Genomic DNA, 21,029 nt, shown 5'->3' with positions numbered 1-21,029 from the left:
CAGACCTTTTTTACTTGGAATAAAACGCAAAAGTGAATTCTATCAAGTGTGGCGTCTCGCCAGATAACTAATTTTTAAAAGTTATTAAATTAGTGTAGGCACAAAATGATCTTATGGTTTAATTAATAACTTCATAAAGGTTTTAATAAAATAAATGATATATGGGCAATATTGTGTCCTTTTAATTTTGAAGCGGGTAAACATGTTAAACTTGAAATTAATATGTTGGAGTTCCGAGAGAAATCCAAATTTTTTAATTTTAATCATGATCCAACCTAGAAGATGCTTTCATCTTAAATGTTATTTTTTTTCTATATTTGACTTCGCTATGGAAAATAGGAATCATTTATATCTCAAGCCGTTTGCGAGATATTAGTCCTACTTTATTTCTTTGCTCATCTCATCATGTGTGAAAATATATTGCCACCATATTCATTGAATAAGTCTTATATTGATTTATAGTATGACTGATTAGTTAGATTAGATCGGTACATGCAGTGTAGACGATGTTCACTGTTACATTTTAGGAAGTGAGTCAATTTATTATAAACTATCGATAAGATGTTATAATATTCCAAAAATATTAGAGTATTGCCAATTTTGAGGATCGACCATACGCTCGATCCGTAACACTGATTTGGAATTAAACTCAGCGAGAGGATGTCCTAACACATATTTATTTTAAAGCATTATGAGGCGATTTTCAACAACAGATTTCAGTTATCACTTTTTAAGAGCTAAAAATAAGTACGATTAACGACAAAATCAATTTTCAATGCCCCACAAGTTAACAGATCTAGCGTTGTTAACGTCCTTACAAGATGATCTGTTATAGTGTGCGAAAATCATTCACAGACATTCCTGAAATCCTCTCAAACGAAAAACTGGCCAGGTCTGAGTTTTAACGATTTCGAGGCAAGTTATATTGCAAAATCCCCAAGGCCAAGACTGTCCAGACTTTCCATTTAGAGGATTCCAGATTATGTGTGAGTACCATAATGCTTTTTTGACGCTAGCGCTGTCAATTCAAAATTTAATTTTTATATATAAAAGACAATCTGTCAAACACCACGCAAAGAAAATTGTTGCGTGCATCTAGCTAACGTTATTGCAAAAAGTTATTGATGCCTACAGTAATTCCGCACAAAATTAAAATGTACATGTACCACTTACGAAAACAATTTTCAGATGAGGAGTTACATCCGGATATACCTAAGAATGTCCGTAGCAAGATGCGCTTACATGTGCGCATTCTCGGCGCTATTTCTAATCCTTGGAATAGTATTAATTTGCATTCGGACGATATTGTACAACGCAATTCTCGACAAAATGCTAGTCCTCCAGCCTGACAGTTCAGTCCACGATTTGTGGAAGATTACTCCTTTTCCTTTGAGTTTCAAGATTTATATGTTTAACTGGACCAATCCAGAAGATGTCTACAATGCTACGACCAAACCAAAGCTACAACAGCTTGGACCTTATTCCTTTAACGAAACGAAGGAGAAGGTGAATGTGACGTGGAATTCAAATAATACCGTCTCCTTTATGCATTTGAAGAGGTGGTATTTCGATCCAAAGAAGAGCAATGGTAGTTTATACGATGCCGTGGTTTCTTTGAACCCTGTAGCTGTGGTAAGAAATACTTTTTATACGTCTACTACTCTATATTTTATACTTATAATAAGGGCTGACTTTGCTGACGCTGATATTTTATGAAACAAAATCTGTAGGTTTTCAAGCAGACCAATAAATTGGAATAGCTACCAACTACTTAAATTTTGATGTTGAGAAAAATTGAAACCGCTGTTTACACGTCGAGGACAAATATGGATAATGGCATTTACTCCTCTCAATATATACTTTTATTAAACACGTTGCATTTGTTGTCTTTCAGATAAGACCAGTCGAAAGTCTAGATAAACTACGTAGGGAGAAACGCAAAATGACAAATAAAAGTTAATTTGTACTAAAGCTAGCTCTAAAGTTAAGAAACGAGTAAAACAATTTTTGTTTTCAGATTAAAGAGTTAAAAAGTTTTTTTTTGCCAATAATTCTCAATCGGACAAAGGTTTTGAACTACGGTTTAAACGTTTTTCATTGTAAATTCAATCTACTTTCCTATTATCATTACAAAATTATGCTTGTGTTTTAAATTTTCATGAGAAAATAAAAAACTCTTATTGCTGCGAATCGCGCCCTCTAGCGATTTTATTTGAAACCATAGAGTAACATTTGAAAACCCTTACATTTGTCTTGAAACTGATTTAAATAATTAACGCTTCTACTCGAGTTAGATAGGATGTTATTAGAGTTGTGTGATTCATTCTATCAATTAATTGCTGTGAAGTGCAAAGTTTAAAAATGATTGTCCTCGTAACTTCCCGACCATTTTTATCGCTTTTTTTACCAAAGTTTTTGAGATATGACCAGTAACGTTAGAAAAATACAGAAGCTGAAAATATATATCCCAGCGATTTTTTCAAAAACCTCAACATCTTATTGCATTTTTCTTCACCAACGCAAGATATATTAAGTATGATTAAAGCATTTGGGCTACCCGTTTTAACTTCCAATACCTTTACTTTATTATACCTTAATACCAGACTAGCACTAGTTCCAGCAATTTCTCAGATTCAAAAAAAAATCGCATTGACCATCTTTTTGCAATTAATATAAAACTTATGATAAGTTGATTTGTAAATTACGTGCATTTCCTTTATGGCTGATTATATCAGATATAACACACTTGTAACTGATAATGTGATATATGCAAAGCAATTTCCTAATCACCGGCTACCGCATTGACGTCATGTGTGAAATAATTAAAGCGTCATCAATTACAACAATTACAGCCCTTGATACAGTGTTACGTTTACGCAAAATTGCAAGCCTATATTCCGGGAGACACTATTTCCGATTTTTAACAATACAAACCATTGCATGATTAATTAATACATCATAATGAAAAAACGGAAACTACGCAATAATCCATTACGAATATAATCTTCTTTTAACTTTAATTATGAAAAAATTGTAATTCGCGGACACTTGAAATTTATAACACCTATTTAAAAACGCTACACTTCAAGGTTTATTTACATGTATATTACAACGTATTAAATTTTCCCGTCCACCTAATAAAATAGCTGGATGGTTGGCCTTACCCAGTGAACTCGTTTTAAGCTGAGATGGTTACGGTAATACAGTCAATAGGCATTTTGAGAGGCTGATTGTATGTAAAAGAAGACGGGTAGTAATGACAGATAAGGGTACTAAGTGTAACAAGTAATATTTCTAATTTCCTATTATCTTGAGGCTAAACAGTTTACTAACGGCTACTTTGTAACATCATTTCAATCGATTATCTTGTTTTGAAATGGGTGTGATATATTATTGGGCATGATCTTGTGCATTCATAATACCAACCAATAGTTGATTGGGGTGCATTTTATTTACAAATTAAAAATAAATCGATATTTTACTATTAATTTCGTTGTCACAAATATTTAAAAAGAAAATTAAAGCTTCAAGAAAATATTAAACATGTGTGTAAGTGTTTTTTGACCAAGTCTTTTTAAATAATTACAATATCTAAATAAATTCAGTAAAAATTATATTGGTAAATAAAGTAATTAACCAACGAGAACATCCCATTTTTGTTAATTACTAGTCGTCTTTTTCTGACTTTTCACGCATTTTAAATCAGGTTCACTGAGCTTACCTAATAGATGGCTTATCTAATAGCAAATCTACTCGGGGTTCGTTTCATCTATTTTCAGACTGCTGCATATACAGCCAAGGATTGGAGCTACCTTTTCAAAAAGGGCATCGGTATTTTTCTCGGGTCAGTTTCTGCCAAAGTGCATTCTGTCCATTCAGTGGGGCAAGTGCTCTATGATGGCTACGAAGATCCCATAATGAAAATGGCTCAAAGTTTACCAATGGCATCAATTCAGCTACCCATAGATAAATTCGGATGGTTCTATGGAGTAAGCATTTTTTAGCATAAGCATAAGCATAATTTACTTGCAACCGTCACTCAGTGTTATATTAGTCATAGTATTAAAAATATAATTCTTTAATGCTTGGAAGATAATGTATCTATTCGTATTATTATTATTATTTTTAGTCTCATACTCTAGTGTCTAGATTTGTCACAATTATATCTTGTATTTACTAGAGTGGTCATTTTTGACAAATTAGGAAATGTTTTGATCAACAAGTAAATGAATAAAAGGCTTCTTTTTTCATAAAACTTTCGCAGGCTGTGGAACATGTAGATAAGGTTTGTCTCAAAATATGTCGTCTGGAATTTTGATGGCAATTATGAAACTAAACTGCAGGATGACATTTGGTCGACATCTATCTAAGTTGCCCCGGTCTTGTCCCTTGCCTACCAATAAATTATTAGTTGTTGGGTAACAGTAGCTATCAATATCGTTATTACATTTTGGTGGATGATCCGTCAAAAGCTAAGACGACTTTGAGACACACTTTACAAATGTTCTGGAATTTTCCTACGTTGGGTATTGACTGTCTTGCTGGCATTTTGGCAAAACATATTCCCTTGCTCCCTCAGGGCGCTGACAGAAACTGAGGGCCGCTTGCCATGCATGTACCTTAAATACCTGGCGTTAGCAAGGGCAGTCGGAAGGGGGGTTTAATTGCTTCACAGATGACCGAATCCTAAATAGACCAGAGATAGAAACTTGTGTCGTAATTCCTAGGATATTTGATGATTTCGATAGACTCTGAAATAAAATGTGGTGCCATTTCTAGTGATTTTGTTATTTATCGAAATCTGACTGATATCCGGTGTTCTTTCAATCTGATTCATTTGTCGTTCGGTCAATGAAACAATTAAAGCTCCTTCTTACTCTCCTTGTCACCGGCAGGTATTTAAGTTACATGCAGCGCAATCAGTTTCTGAAAACGCACTGAAGAAGGCTGCAGCATGTTTGGCGAAACATCAGCAAGTCGAAGTCAATACTGGCCGCAGGAAACATAATTGTTTGTGCTTTCGAATTTTTTTAACCGTTCGTCTTTACGAAATATTTTTGGATAGTTTTGGTTAGTTGCAACAGATGCAATAGAAATGCAAAGCGTCCCAAAAATAACTATAAAAATTCGTTTTGTCAGTTTTCATTACTTACTTGTGGCTTATTATGAATCGTTTTCAATGCAAGCGAAAATCAAATTAAATATCACGAATATTAAACAGACGAACGGTTCTCAAACAGAAAGTAGTTTTATTATGCATTTTAATAGTCCATAAAAAGCTAAGATAGAACCATTTGCTCCAATCTTGAATAAATTCAAGAGATTCAATTCAAAATTGCGAAAATTCCTACTTTCAATTGTTTTTTTTTTTCAAAGGAATAATATAAAATAATAATTATAAAATTACCATCTAAATACTTAGCTTTTATCTCAGTTGACCGATCCTTTTTCTTTAATGGTTTAAAGGTTACGCATACAATCTCATTGAAAAGGTGTCCAACCTGTATATGTATCGTGCGGAAAAATTGCCTTAGTAGCATCGCCAACAATTGACGGAATGAATGAGTAAATATCATTTAGTGACACTTCCTTTATCGGTGTCGCGACAATATAACGTGTTTTTTTCGATTTTTGTTACAGAGAAACGGGTCTGCCGATTACGAGGGCGTATTTAACATGGATACCGGAGTATCCGGACAATTGGGCGAATTGTACAGCTGGAGGTACATGACAAAAACTCCTTATTATCCGAATCGATGCGGGCACGTAGAAGGATCCGCTGGCGAATTTTTTCCGACCGAGTTACGAAAAGACTCTGTCATCAAATTTTTCTCAGCTGACATGTGCCGATTCGTAGAACTTGAATACGAGAAAGAGATAACAATTAACGGAATAGTCGGCTACAAATATGCAGCAGGCGATCGATTTTTGGATAACGGTAAGTCGAATAAATAACGAGGCTCGTTGTCAAAGCTCACATTCGTGTGTAAATAGTCTTTGTCACAATATAGTAGTACCGACACCAACAAAATTATTACACATTTACTTTACTTTTACTTTTACAATATTTACTATCATATCCAAAAATTGATAGATAGGTTGAACATGCACACTGCAATTCAGAGGCGCTGCTTCATAAGTTATTGTATTACTAAGATGGCGTAGTGCCTCCTCTATATCTCTACTAGCTATATGGATTTACAGAATCAGCTCAAAATGCCCTACTGCACTTTTTACAAGGAATATGATGTGTATTATTATTTAATTTGACTGGGAATAATTTACGATTTTTAAAATTTTTATAAATAACAAAATATACAAAATACGATAGGAACTTGTAGCGGTCAGTAAAGTGTTTGTCCATCTATTTTTATCTTTCTATCTTTAAAGATATGTGGCAGTTATCGCAAAAATTTCAAAAAAATGAAACTCTTTATGTCTGATGATATTTTTTTAAGAATAATGACTAAAATTGCATGTTACAAAGCTTCTTGACAGAGACTAACTGTTTTTAAACGGCCTTTTGAAATAAAATTGTAAAAAAATTAACAGATATCAAAAATGGCTACACCATTTCTTCTGTCCCAGCCCAATATGACTAACAGAAAGTTTCCGAAACTCTACAATAAATTCTAAATTTAATTTCAAATTCTTTATATTTTAGGCAACGGTCACGGTAACGGGTAACGCATTTGTTTAACGCTTATTTATTGTAAACTTTTATTATAGTGACGCATATAATAAGTCAGTTTCAGATATCAAGTAACCAATAAAACATTTTCCATGTGAATTTTAATTTGGCTTTGTTTTAAAGTAATTAAGCAATTAGGGACTTTGTTATAGGAAATAATAATTAAGTAGTCAATGAATTGATGATATATAGATTGATTGAATAAGTACTCTCCCTGATAACAATAAAAATATGCAATTATCAATCGTCTTTATCTAGCTGCATAAGGCGATGATTTGGGTACAAGTCGCCGGTAAATAATATATTCTAGAGCACATTATTCAAGTAATTCGTCGCCTATTGCTCGACTAAGTTTAATTTATCCTTATTTTTTAATTTCAGTAATTACCTAGCAATCTTGAACCTAACTGAATCAAAAAAGGGACAAAAGAATAGACCCGCCATTTTAGGGTCTAATTTCCGCACATCGAAAAACTTTCTCCCTATTAAAGTATTCATAATTAGTTCGAGATGACTACTGCTTTTTTTTTAATTGCTTTCGCAACATATTTTTCTCTAGTATAGTTCCTTTATTGCGAAATATCATCTTTAGGGCTCCGTCTTTAAGAATACTCTAGCCCCTTTAGTAAACATTTTGGAGGTATATTCACATGGACTTGCTAACCAAAACGCGTGAGTTTAGCTTTAATTCGGATTTTTAATCATTTTAATCACGAGTTTACTATTTCCTTTTGAGTTTATTAGTTCCGTTATGATCTCGAAAAACTTGTCAACGGCAGTTTTTTTCAATATTTAATTAAATTTTGCACATTGCGATATTCACAAAATTAGTCTTGTTATAGGTACAAAAGTGCCTGAAAATAAGTGTTTCTGCATGGGCAACTGTATGCCTTACGGTGTTCTAAACGTTTCGTCGTGTCGCTACGGATCGCCTGCCTTCGTTTCGTTGCCCCATTTTCACAAGGCTGACCCTTATTATACGAGTCTGCTCGATGGGGTGGAATCGGACCGAGAAAGGCACGACATGTACATGATATTTGAACCGGTAAGTATAGCATTCATTTCACGTGTGATGACCGCGTTTCGGTCGAGTTCGAGTTATTTTTGGAAACCCTATTGGATGCAACGAAGCGCACACTAATCCCTATCCCGTAACAAGAGTGAACTTCTCATACGAAATTTCTTACCCTGAATTAGACGTGCGTTTTGCAGTTCTTACTAAAAGTTATTTTTATTCATCAATATCGCGAGCGATTATGTTGCTACATTCTTCCTTTCTTCTAGAAAACTGCTCTACCTCTTCAGGTCGCTGCCAGACTTCAACTCAACTTACTTCTTCAGCCAATTCCTGAGATCAGGTAAGCTTAACTTGATATTGTTAACATTATATAATTTTTCTTATCTAAAATATACCCGAAAGTTTTTTGTGGTTGTGACTCATTTATTTAACTTTTTTAGAAACTTCGATCAAATTCCCAGGGAGATTTACTTTCCTGTTTTGTGGTTTGAGCAAGTTGTAACCATCCCCGACGATATGACCCTCTACGTTAACGTTTTGGTAAATTTCGAAACAATACTCTTAGGAACGGGCATTTTCTTGATTTGGCTGGTGATAATGATAAACGCCTGTTGCTGCTACAAAGTTTGTACATCCAAAATATTTACAAGAAAAGTGAATATAGTGCCTAAAGAAGAAATACCATTGAACCGCAAACATAAATAACACTTCGTAGCCTCTAATCAAGTGACAAGTGCAATTTTTTAGAATAATGCGAAAATAATTCTTTAAAGACACATTTAGAATTGTTTCGTCCTAGGAATAAAATTCCAGATAAAAACATTTAATTATTTGGTAAACGGCTAAGGACGTTCTAATGTCTTTCCCAAGAAAACCGTAGAATATCGCCAAAATATTTTGGATATATTTGGAAAACACGCAAAACTTTGCTAGTTTCTATATTTGCTTATTAAGCACAAGGAAACATACTTTTGATATTACCTCGGACATCTCCAGCGGTTTATTTTTCGCGATAATATGATCACTGCCTAATTATTAGTTGTTTTTCGTCTGTTGTTGAACGTCAAAGTACTGTAATTTTTTATAATGTTTATTAAATAAAATTGTTGAAAATTCTTTTCGTCCTATAATTTAAGAATAGAACTAAAAATCTGTCATGAATTGTATAGCATTTCTTCTTTTCCACATTTCTAATAAATTGAAATTACGCCAAAGTACTGTATATTAGGAATGCTTTTTTTTGTTACAAAATTCCTTTTCTTGTATAACATTTCGTGGGTACCTCACATATATTTTTTAAAAAATACGATTTTTTTAAGTTGCATGATTTGGGAAACCTTACCATTCAGGAACATCATTTATTATTTAAATTTAATTATGTGATAATTTTAAAAATACTATATTTTATTGGTGTTTGATTTTTAAAGATTGACTTTGCGACATGTCGCATGAGGTAGTAAGCAGTAGTGGTAGTAGTAATATTTTAAATAATATGAAAATCGAAATTGTCGCTACAGGCAGTATACTGTGTGACTGAGGATATTTTAATGGCGCGACCCTGTATATGTATATTTGGAAAAATTGTTTCAAGACTTAGGAATAGAGCTAAAATTAGTCCTATGGACTTCCTATAGTGCTAAGATATTAGAATTAAACTTACTTACAGAGTCTCAAATTACCAAAATTCCATCAAAATTAAAATTTGAAAAGTAATTAGTTTCAGATTAATTCATAACAATATGAATAAATATGAATAATATAAAATTAGTGTTCAAGGTGCCCTAAATATTTTTCTCTATATTAGCCAATTAGCTAAAACAAAAAAATATTTTTATTACTTTACGCAAATATTTAATAATCACTTAGTATGTTCTGTATAAAGATATTAATCAATGAACTGGAATTAGTAGTCCGTGCAATTTTTATGTTTAAAGATGATCTTTTGTTTTAATCCACTAAAAACTGTTTACGACTTCTCAAATGAAAATCCGAAGCCTACTGCTTTATTTGTTCATGTGCGATATTTAGTGTTTTCGTATTTAACATCATATTGCAAAATTTGGGTAAAATTATGCGTGTGTGTCACTTCTTACAAGGCCGCAAAGAATCTCATAAATTTGTAGACAGACAAAAATAGATAATTATAGAGTGAGCCATTTTCAGTTATCAAAATGTTTTCACGATCACGGTTTAGCTTTTCCTGACTTAGCTATAAATATAAAGTAGATATATATACGTTTCAATATTGTAAAAATAATAAATATTTATTTTATTACTTGATGGCAATTGAGAGGGACGTATCGCCGCCAATTTTCCACTATTTCTACGTTTCAGTTTCGAACGACTCGCTGAGTACACCTATTAGGGTACGAATTTACTCAAACATAGATGAATACGCTTGTTATCGACGGTTGTAGTTATAATATACGGTATGTTTGCGTCACAAAGGTCACCGCGATAAACGAGTCGCCATTGTTTGTTTGTTAAACCGTTAACGGTAGTGCATTTTCGTCTTCTATTCAAACTTCGTTGGCTATTTAAATGTTGTTATTCGTCGAGGTTCGCGTTACATCATCACGCCACTTTGATACACAAAGCGCGCGAACGCAAAAATTATGTTACTCGATCTTCCGTTGGAGGGATCATGTTTAGGTAAGTGCGTGGAGTGACTAGTAACCAGGCTGCGTATTGGTCTAATACTATTTCGGTTCTTCCTCCTCCAATCTCCAACCAACCAGGTATTGTATTTAAGAAATCGTGAAAGTTCATAAACAGAGAAAAGTTACTTTTTTAAAGAACTGTGTTTTCTAACGGGCTCAATTTCCAATAATAACAACTTTTTTCCATTGATGTTTACATTTAATTTTGTGATTCTGTGCTGGTTTGATATTTCTCACTCACTTCAATGGCACAAAATTACTTCATCATTACAAGCATCCCCAAACCATCTAATAAGGCGTGATTCTGATGATGCTAATATTTAACCGCTTAATTTAAGGAGAATCATGAAGAAACTTTAAAGTTTGTAATTTACCCCAATAATTACGACCCTATGTGGCAGAATGAGGAGCTCGAAAATAATTTCCAGAATCTTTCATGTCCATTTTAGTCATTTTTTTTCCTCAAATTTCATGTGCCCTTCGGACTTGAAAGAGATCGGATGTTTTAGTGACTTAAGAGGCGTTTATCATAATTGATACCTATATTAAAAGTTAGAAAGATAGTGGTTACTTATTTCGCTTTTGAAATTGAGGGCGTTTTTGAAAATGTTGCATTTAAAGATTCTCTCTGTATCTTTTTGTATTCAATAAGTTATATAGCTTTTTACTTAGAAGTTAGTGCCAAAATTTTGGCATACATATAATTTAACTAATATTGCTCTAAATTAAACATTTTTTTAGTTCTCCTGAGCATTAAATAAGAATATTCACCTTGTTCTTCAGGAAGATCCTGGTCTCGTTAGTGTATAACGTCTAAACTAATTTTTAACGAATGACACAGTCTTTTATAACCTTAAAGTACATTCAAATACATACATACAAATTCAAAAATTGTTATCTTAAAATGCGAAAAGTGAAGTTAAATGAACAAATATCGAAAAAGGTCATTCGAAAAAGTGTTTAGGATTATATTTTAGAGCTGTATACGAAATACGGAACCAAAAGGGATTATAAAAAAAAACTAGTTAACGTGGCTGGTAGCCAATCCGCTGTGGCAATTAAACTTTTATTTTAGAAAGCTTAAAGTCAACAATCATACGTGTCAAAATTTTTTGTTTTGTAAAAATTTAAATAGGCCCTACTTTTTTAAAAAAATTCTCATAGCCCAAAAAGGAGTCCCATACTTCAGATGAGAACCTTATAAATTCAAACTTGAAATGATTCTATGTAAACTTGTTCGGAAAATGACAATATTTTGGCAATTAATGAGAATCCAGATTCTTGAAAACGTTAGGATATTTTTGAACGAATATCGATTTTTTCACGCTGGCTGGCTAGTACTATGGTGGAGGAACTAAAAATATTTGGAAATTATATAAATAAAAGTCTCATCGAGCACCATCATCCTCCGCCTTTGTGACACTTAATAAATTACCCACTTAACCTATAAAGATTAACAACTCCTGCAGGCCAAATTACGCTGGTTAAGTTCAGTGTATCCAGAATTGCTTCTGCGTGAATCGATATAAATAAGAGAGTTGTTATGGTGACCGAAGTTACTTTTTGCGTGTTCTTGTTCATGGTGTTTCTCGGGTACTTGTACCTATGTATAAAGTACATTCCCTAAATGTCATGGCGGGTCATATTAAAGTAAGTTATAAATAGTGATAAAAATTTTACCCAAAATCAAACTTCTTTTTAAATTCAGTCGCATTATTTTATCATATTTAATATTTATGTTTATGTTATGATTTCTTAACTGTCAATAATTTAATATTGTGGCAGATTCTAAATATGTTATATAGGTTAGGAGAAAACCACAAACGAAAGTGGAAATATACAGTGTGTTCCCACTTAAGAACTGCTACACTCTTGTAAAGTCCTTGTTTATGGTTGAATTTTTTTTTTTTTTGTTAGACAGGTCTCTGAAAAAATGCACTAAACCTTGTTCTGCTTATGGATTCAACTTAAAATCAGGGCCAACTGAGACTATTTAACAAAAGTGAACGACGAGAGAAGAACTATTAAGGATTTTTTTAAAAATAAATTTGCAACGAATTCTTATTCGAGTGTACTTAGAAACCAATTATACCAATTTTTATGTTTCATTACAGTGTGTTCGAAATATTCTTTGCGCCCCATTTAAGCTGTACATCCTTGTAAAATCTTTGATTACCGTTTGATTTCTTTTTTTTTTTGTTGAATGGATTTCTCAAAAACGCATTAAAGCCTTATGTTTCTTATTACATCAACCTGAACTCATGGTTAACTGGGACTAATTTTTGATGTCAAATATCGAGAAGGGAATCTGATTCTTATTCACGACTACATAAAATCTAGTTATATTAACATATCTCGGGCGCCTCGCTCAAGCATTACTCCTATAGAATGTTTGTTATTTTAATTATTAGATTTTGATTCAAAAAATACGGCGTTGTAAAGTTTGTTTAGTTAATACCTACACCTGTCTAATCATATTTAATTAACTAACCAAACATTCTACATGAGTAATGCTTAAGCGAGGCGCCCGCGATATTTCGAGCACCCTGTATTCGAACTTCATGGAAATTATTGTAGTTAGGTTTTATGTAGTCCTGAATAAGAATTCGTTAACACTTTATTCTTAAAGAAATCTCTAACAGAAATTTGACAGTTTGACATCACAAATTAGTCCCGGTTAGCCTTGACTCCAGATTGATGCTATAAGAAACATAAGGTTTTAGTGAGTTTTTGAGAGATCTATCCAACAAAAAAAAATCAAAATCAAACCGTAATCAAAGGTTTCTACAACGATGTACAGCCTTAAGCGAGGCGCAAACGATATTTCAAACAGCCTATATTAAAATATTATAAAAATTTGTATATTTGGTTATATTACTCCTGAATAAGATTTCGTTGCCAATTTTAAAGTCCTTATAAAAATCCTTTTAAAAATCCTCAATATTACTTATTTCTTCCCTCTAAATAGTTTCAGTTGGCCAAAAAAATTATCACAATCGAACTCTAAACAAAGATTTTACAAGGGAGTACAGTTCTTAAGTGGGACACACTGTAGATGACATATTTATAGGATAGTTTTGTATCCACATACTAGTTTCTTTTAAATTTTTAATTTTGCAAAAACAATCTTAATTATTTATCTATTATTATCAATAAAACCACTAACTTAATTCACGTCTGAAATAATTATTTAAATAATCCGGGTTGCCAACAACCGACGTTAGATTATTTTTGATTATTTTTCTTGTTACAGTCTAGTCCATTGAGCGAAATCATTATAATGCATTTAAAAACTTGATATAGTATTACGTACTAAATCAAATAGTACATTCTCGCTGAAATTCCGCTGTCCTTTCTAAACTCTCAGTTGAATTAACTAAATTATTGTCACTGTAGAGATCAAAATTTATTTCAAGCTCACAGTAAATAACGATGTAATCTAAACTTTCATTTAAATGTCTAGTTCCATGTGCAATTCAATCTTTAAAAAGGTTGGCACGTTGGACTTAAATTAAATTCTTCTCGAGATTATCAAGGAAACCAGTCAAAATAAGAAATACCTCATACTTTACTGTTTCATTTATTTAATTGTCAGTATATCCATGTCAATAAAGATTGTCTAACAGTTTTTCTGCATTTGCAGATAAATTGATATTTGAATTAATATTTGTCACACAAACTAACCAAAACTTTTTTTTACTGTAGTCTAAAAAATAAAAAGATAATTACTTAACACTTATTACGGATAAATAATTCAGAATAAAGGCAATTGCTTTTAATTCTGATTTGAAAAATTCTTATTTTCTCACTCTACAATATCTTGGAATTTAATTTCTTCGACTTCCAAATTAAAATAAAAGCAGATAGGCCACCCAGCAAAAGTTTATATCTAAATGATTAAATAATGTGTATTTTTATTAAAATTGTATAATATTTGTCAATCACCGTGTAATTTGTTGTATTGCTATTTTCCGTCGCGTGAAACAACCGTTGTTGGTGCCTTGAATCGGACTACTTAACCTCCATTTTTTGTCTGTTCCTTGTTTTTATTCCTTTACTGGTTTTGATGTTTTGTCGAAATTACATCAGGATGTTAGTGAGAGAAAGCACTTTGATATATCCATGGCATTAGTATACTCAATCCGATAATACAATTGATCAAAATCAGGGGGTCTGATTCATCTCGCCAAACCGGTAACCTACATTGTGGAGGCCGTATTTAGAAGCTTTGGGAATAGATACAGACTTTTAGACATTCTTTATCTTTATTTAGTATGAAGCAACTTAACTCCTTACGACACTCCAACAAACAATTATCGCTTAATCTTCCCTGAGGCGCCGCAGAAACATGACGTATGGTTTACGGCTTTAAATGTATAATACTCCCTATAGTTGATGGTGACTGTAATATCAACAAATTCGGTGGTCTTATTTTGGCAGATTGATTTCTTGTCGCAGGAACCAGCAAAATTGCACCTGTGCAGTACCGTTGCCCAAGGATAAACCTGAAAACCAAGAACTATAATAGCTTTTTTCACGCATTCTCATAAAAAATTGTCTCATTAAAAACCAGTTTGGCCGTGCATTTCAATTTTCATTTTGTATTATTATTGTATTGTTTGTACTGAATTCAAGAGGAGAATGAACTGAGTGCATTGTTTTCTCGTCAGCTGAAGTAAAGCAAACTTAACAGAAAAGGGATCGGCCATTATAGAACGATATTTTTGTATACTAACTTCAGTGGAATTTGAATATGTGACTTTCCAATTTTTTGTAAATACCTTTTTACAGAACAACAGTAGAAAACTGAACACTGAAGCCTGGTGTTTAATTCCCTATGTCCCCTGTGTCCCCAAAAAATTAAAAATGTCGTTTTACAAAACTTCTGGATTCCTCCTGCGCCTGTTTTTGCTGAAACAGTCTCTGACCGAGTTTCAGTCAAGCTCTGAAGAAGCAAACAGGATGACTGGCGAAACGTCAGCAAGTTCGACTCAGCAAAAACAGACGCAAATATGTTGTCATTCAGATTCTGAAAAATACTGTTTCCTTATGTATAAAGAAAATTCTAAAAATGATCAAGAGACAGGAAAACATAAAAAGTTTTTTTTAATAGATTTTCATCAGTTACACAAATAACTATTACTTTATACTGCAAAATTTGGTGCTCAGTAACCGAATCAATTCCAAGCTGAATAAAAAGAAGGTAAGAAGATGCTTCTTGTTTCACTGCTTTCGATGTCAGAATTGAAGCCGATTTATTGTATCCACCAATGTAGTTTAGTTGGTTTAAACTGTTGTATGAGAAAAAAAATTGCACTAACTTTAAGAATTACGAGAATACTTAACAATTTATCAAGTCAGTATTGGACACCACTACCTGAAAGTCAGCCTGAAAGAAACGTAAAACAAAATTTTAGGTATTAATGTGGGAATAGACGAAGCAAACATTATTACGCAATAGTTGAACAAAACTTAAGCAGCTGTTGACAAATTTGTAGCCGTGAGAAAAAAAGCATTGTCGACAAACTGTTCCTCAACAACAATCTACCAAGTTGCTTCGATGATTGTCCATTATAGGCTTCGTCTGTTAAAATAAAAATTATGGCGCATACGCGTCTACCTGCTTGACGTACGGCATCCGAAGCGCACACTGCGCAACAGGTCAGCAACAGCTGCGCAATTGTACACACTGTGTAAACTCCTGTGTTGTTTGACGGTTGGTTAACTGTTGAGCCCTAATGTTGCTTAATCTATTCCCACCTTTAGGTGAACTGGAATGGCAACGGCGTGATAGAAAAGTCAGACAAATTTCGCAATAGCAAAGACAGCAATGTTCATGTGTTTGCGGTATTTAAGTATGTGGTTTATTGATATATTCTTAGTGAAGCTATTTCCTAATTATTATTTGGCGATCAAAAAATATTTTTTTTAAATATATGTATAAATTAAAATATACAATAATTTATTTTCTTAAAAACTCTTCGAAAAAAGCTAATACAAATTGATCTACTTTAAAAATCAAATTATTTAGCTCTTTTAAAAAACTTTATTGGCGAAAATTGATGTACAATATTGAATACAAAATAATTAATTTTAGTAATGTATTCCATACGAGACAAATCTGTAGGTATATGATAAGATATTTTGTTAAGGTATAACTAGTAAAATTGGACATTCTAATGATCTCTTAAACGGATATAGCGTCAAACAAAATCCATGACCCCTTTTTTTATATTATGAGCGTTGGAACTCTGACCTGTTATTAATTCAATAGACTGGCCAGCTAAACATTTCGTGCCACAAACTACAAATTATAATAAAACCAACAGTTTATCCAGTATTGATTTAATTGTAATAAATAAATTTAATTGTAATAAGCAGTTTCAGCTTTCTGTACCTCTTTTTGGAGGTCATCTCACCCAACCCAAAATTCCGCTATAAATTTGCCATTTTCAATTGATGTAACATAATTAATTAGCATGCTCTGCGCATGGACACCCACCACCACCGCCGCCGCCGCCACCATATCTCGAACGGTGCGATAGAAAATGTCAAATGTCGGTTCTTATCACACGCAAACTAAGAATAGCAACATTAGCTTGCTGTCTTACTATCAATCCAGTGAGATTCCTTTCGGTCGCCAAGTCTTCATACGGTATCATTCTGGGCTGTGGCTTGGCGCACCTGAAACGCTCGATGCGGTCCAAATGTTCACTGAAACTCTTTAGATCGCCATAGCACAAGACCATCAAATTTATCGCTAGTAAAGTTGCCGATAAGATCGCGATCTGCGTCATTATTGCTTGATTACGAACTTAGAACGTGGAGATAAGGCGCGACGAACGCGGTTCATAGTGGTTGCGGTGCGGTGGCGCTTTTGATAAGATTAACTTCGGAAAGTCCGACTGCCGACTCAATCGAACGTTTTGCAGGATCTTTGAGTCGCGACGTCGTTTTCGCGATAAATTATAACCGGTAATTATTTTATTGACTGTTTATTGCGATTTGCTCGTAACGTGTTTCGAATTAAGTAAATACGTGCAGCTGTCTGCCGGAAAATTCGAAAATTAATCGTTGCCTACTTAGTTATAGATTCAGGACATGCGACCCAAAAATGAAGTGCACTTTGGGATATTCCGTACTAATGCATCATATTGCAATTAGGCTAAATGATTAAAGCAAATATTTACCTAAACATCTAAATTACGCATTTGTCCTTCATTTTATTTATCGATATTTAAACAACACAAAAGTTTAACTACTAAACTAATCAACGAAATATCGGAAAAATATTTTCATATTTCCAAAACCACTAAGGGTTGCAACTTCCATCTTAAAGTTTTAAAACTTTTTTCATTGAAATAGACCAAAACTAGCCCAAAATATATTTATATGTTTAGTTTTGAAAGCTAAGATTTATTCAAGTGAATTTTTCTACCCTGACATGTTCTTAATAAACTGATTATTATGCCCCTATAAGTTTTTTATATTATATATTTTTTTAATCAGGGTTGCTGACAATACAAAATGATGGAATTGTGAAATTTTATCATTGAATCTCGAAATTAGAAATAAAACTAAAATAACTTTTTTCGATATTTTAGACTAGGAAGAAGATATGGAGGCAGGATTTTTACTAAACTCTTTGGGTATTATTTCACAACTGTCTTTCTGTTATTGTTACAATATTAAATAGATTTTACAACGTGACCAAGTTAAAATCGATTCGGTCGTTTAATAATTACAGCTTTTTATTTAAAAAACAATTTTCTGGTATACGTGGAGTGTTCAAAATGTAAGGAGACTTTTGTAATTGCGCGGACTACGTACATTCAATCTTCGACATATTTTTTTGATGTTGGTAAACATGTCCATAACATATGTTTGCAGTTTCAGCCAGTTTGCATGTTTTTTTTTTCTTGAGAGACAGAAACTTTAGATGTGTTTTTTGTGCTCTGCAATTTTCTCGTGTCAAAAAAAAATGGAACATAAAATATTGTGTAAAAAAACGGAACACAGTGCTGCAAAACACTTGAAATGTTGACAGTGGTATATCGCTCTGGACGCAGCAGCACATCAATAAGTGATGAACGCGCTGAAGAAGTGAAACAAATGCTGTTGAAAAATGGTTAAATTATTATTAGAGAAGTGGCTAAAGACGTCGGCATCTCTATTGGCTCGTGCCATGCAATTTTTTTCGAAGTTTTGGGCATGAAACGTGTAGCAGCAAAATTTGTTACGAAACTGCTGCGCCGGGAGAGCATCCTTCAAGAGATATTAAACGACGTTAATGATGATCCTGATATGCTCAAAAAGATCATAACTGGTGACAAATCATGGGTATATAGTTATGACATCGAAACCAAAGTGCAGTCGTTCTAATGGAACAACCCAGAATCGCCAAGACCGAAAAGAGCACGTCAAGTTCGATCAAATGTCAAGGTTTTGCTTACTGTTTTCTTTGATTATCGTGGCGTAGTACATCAAGAGTTCTTACAACAAGGTCATTCCGTCAATAACCCTGAAGTTATGAGCCGTTTGCGAGAAGCAATACGAAGACAACGTCCGGAATTGCGGGAAAACAATTCATGTATTTTGCATCACGGTAATGCGCCTACTCACTCATCGTTGCTTGTGTAAGTTTTTGGCCCAAAATCATGTCTTAGCCTCCATATTCACCCGATATGGTTCCCTGCGATTTTTTCCTGTTCTCAAAACTCAAGAAACGCATGAAAGAAAGGAGGTTTGGAATGATTGAGGATATTAAGAAAAAATCGCTGGAAGAACTCGAGGCTACACAAGAAAGTACTTACCAGAAGTGCTTCGAGGGTTGGCACAAGTGTATTATATCTGGGGACTTTGAGGGGGACAACATTAATTTTGATAAATAAATAAATAATTTTTGATATAACCTAAAAGTCACCTAATTTTTGGATTTCAAAGATTGCACTTACGCCCCCTGGTGACTATCTTGGGCTTCTTTTGGTTACTTGTTTAATAACGTTTTTCACCGGAAGTTTTGATGACAAATAGAATACATACTTTACCTTTAAAAGAGCAATATTATTTACAAAATATCAAGATATATGATATTTTATTGATTTATTTTTTTTTTCTTGGACCATAACTATGTAACTACTAGCATCATCTCTCATTTGAACGAAATGGAGAAATGGAGATGACGCCAAAAATCACTCTAGAAAACTGAATATTAAAATTGCCTCGTGAAATTTTTGCCCAACATATTTTTCTTTAAAATTAACAATGTACGAAACAATGAACATAACCTAAGTACATCTAAGCGCCTTCCAACCCAGAGATATTCCAACCCACTTAGGCAACTACGGACTCCTCTTTCAATTTTTTCGGAATTTTGCACTGAATTTCAAGATTTCTCTCAGTAATCATAAAATAAGCCGATCAATCAATTTGGAACTTTCTGATTTAGAAAATATCTCACAATTACCTCCAAAATTAATATAGGTATTGTTGTTTACAACCAAAGGAAGCCTATCGGTGCATACCATAGATCAGGCGTAATCTGTTAAGATGCAGATGATAAATATAGAAAAGAATTATATAATAAACTTTCTACGATAGCCTCTCCTCACACAAGCAAACGCTCAGGAAACGGTTGGAATTTCAACAAAACATTTAGGAGTACATCATATTGGGCTACCAGGTCATTTTTATGAAGTAATATTCATTGCTTATCAGCTAAGAATTCGACTAGCTAGCTAATCCAAATTTTCCAAGAAAATGAACTTACACAGCGCAAAAATAATCGGATTCAACAAAGGATGAAGGCATACCAGAGTAAGTGGAAAGGAAACGCGTCCCGTATGAACGTATTTATTACTGGTTATCGGATTCTATTTTTACAACGCCTTAATTCGGCGCTCTATTTTGGATGTAGTTGTTGTCGATTTAAATGATCCATAATTTACTACCACCAAAATGGCAATTATTGAAAGAAAGCTTGGTGAATAAAATACTGTTTTTCTACCAGAATATGCTGTTACTGTGTTTAGAAATAAGTAGCTTAGAGCAATTGCCAACAAATATATTATGAAGTTCAAACCAGAAAACAAATAAAATCACTTGATGGTTTTTCAACTTTGTTCCTGCACCCACCAACGTTTGATTCTAGATTTTGCTATTAACTTAACAAGTGTAACAATTTAATTAAATGTTAAAAATTTAACTAACTCAATGACTTTATTTCAAAATACAAAATAAGCAATACATAACAGTAAATTGTCATTAATATAATTTTCATGTATATTTATTTATTTAAAGAATGTTTATTGTTTTGTCCAGTTGTCATAATTATGAAACAGATTTGATGTGTATATCATTGAATTTTTTGGTTTCAAAAATTATTATTGAGTATTAAAAAATGTTGATGTGGGTATTATTTCACGGCGCGTAATAAATTTCGAACCAATGCTACAAAAATTATAATTACTTATTATAAATCGTTTTAGACTTTGCCCAGTGGGTTAAATGTTCGATCAATCAAGCAGTATTAGATCCCGGCATTCAAGTACCTTTTTCATTGGTACAACATGCACATGTAAATGATAAAAATCACGTCTACCGTTGTCGAACAAATTAACTAAGTTTATTTATTTACGAGAAATATCGTAACTACATTTAA

General features: G+C 33.1%; 2 protein-coding genes across 2 annotated transcripts in view; one reads left to right on the top strand and one right to left on the bottom strand.

Moving 5' to 3' along the window:
* The first annotated feature begins 1,188 nt into the window (after positions 1-1,188).
* Positions 1,189-21,029, top strand: part of LOC132704160 (uncharacterized) — a 32,878-nt gene continuing 13,037 nt past the window's right edge. Inside the window, exons 1-7 of the mRNA XM_060673986.1 lie at positions 1,189-1,632; positions 3,780-3,989; positions 5,641-5,938; positions 7,534-7,736; positions 7,976-8,049; positions 8,150-8,413; positions 10,176-10,361. Coding sequence (XP_060529969.1) covers positions 1,189-1,632; positions 3,780-3,989; positions 5,641-5,938; positions 7,534-7,736; positions 7,976-8,049; positions 8,150-8,413; positions 10,176-10,361 — 1,679 coding nt within the window. The remainder of the gene's footprint in view (positions 1,633-3,779; positions 3,990-5,640; positions 5,939-7,533; positions 7,737-7,975; positions 8,050-8,149; positions 8,414-10,175; positions 10,362-21,029) is intronic.
* On the bottom strand, positions 13,664-17,742 carry LOC132703976 (uncharacterized). Its single transcript, XM_060673553.1, has 2 exons — positions 16,981-17,742; positions 13,664-14,874 (listed from the first exon to the last, which is right to left on the bottom strand). Exons 1-2 carry the CDS (start codon positions 17,164-17,166, stop codon positions 14,683-14,685), a joined length of 378 nt encoding a protein of 125 aa, XP_060529536.1. The 5' UTR covers positions 17,167-17,742; the 3' UTR covers positions 13,664-14,682.

Source organism: Cylas formicarius, unplaced genomic scaffold (assembly GCF_029955315.1).
Source record: "Cylas formicarius isolate icCylForm1 unplaced genomic scaffold, icCylForm1.1 PGA_scaffold_6__28_contigs__length_40554024, whole genome shotgun sequence".
Classification (NCBI taxonomy): domain Eukaryota; kingdom Metazoa; phylum Arthropoda; class Insecta; order Coleoptera; family Brentidae; genus Cylas; species Cylas formicarius.
Note: the sequence above shows the minus strand (reverse complement) of the source record. Positions and strands in the feature narration are given on the sequence as shown.

Excerpts from the sequence above, each read along its gene's own strand:
- LOC132703976 (XM_060673553.1), bottom strand. The coding sequence starts at position 17,166 with ATGACGCAGATCGCGATCTTATCGGCAACTTTACTAGCGATAAATTTG. Across the intron at positions 14,875-16,980 it reads GGAATCTCACTGGATTGATA|GTTTATCCTTGGGCAACGGT; the intron begins GTAAGACAGCAA and ends CTTGGTTTTCAG.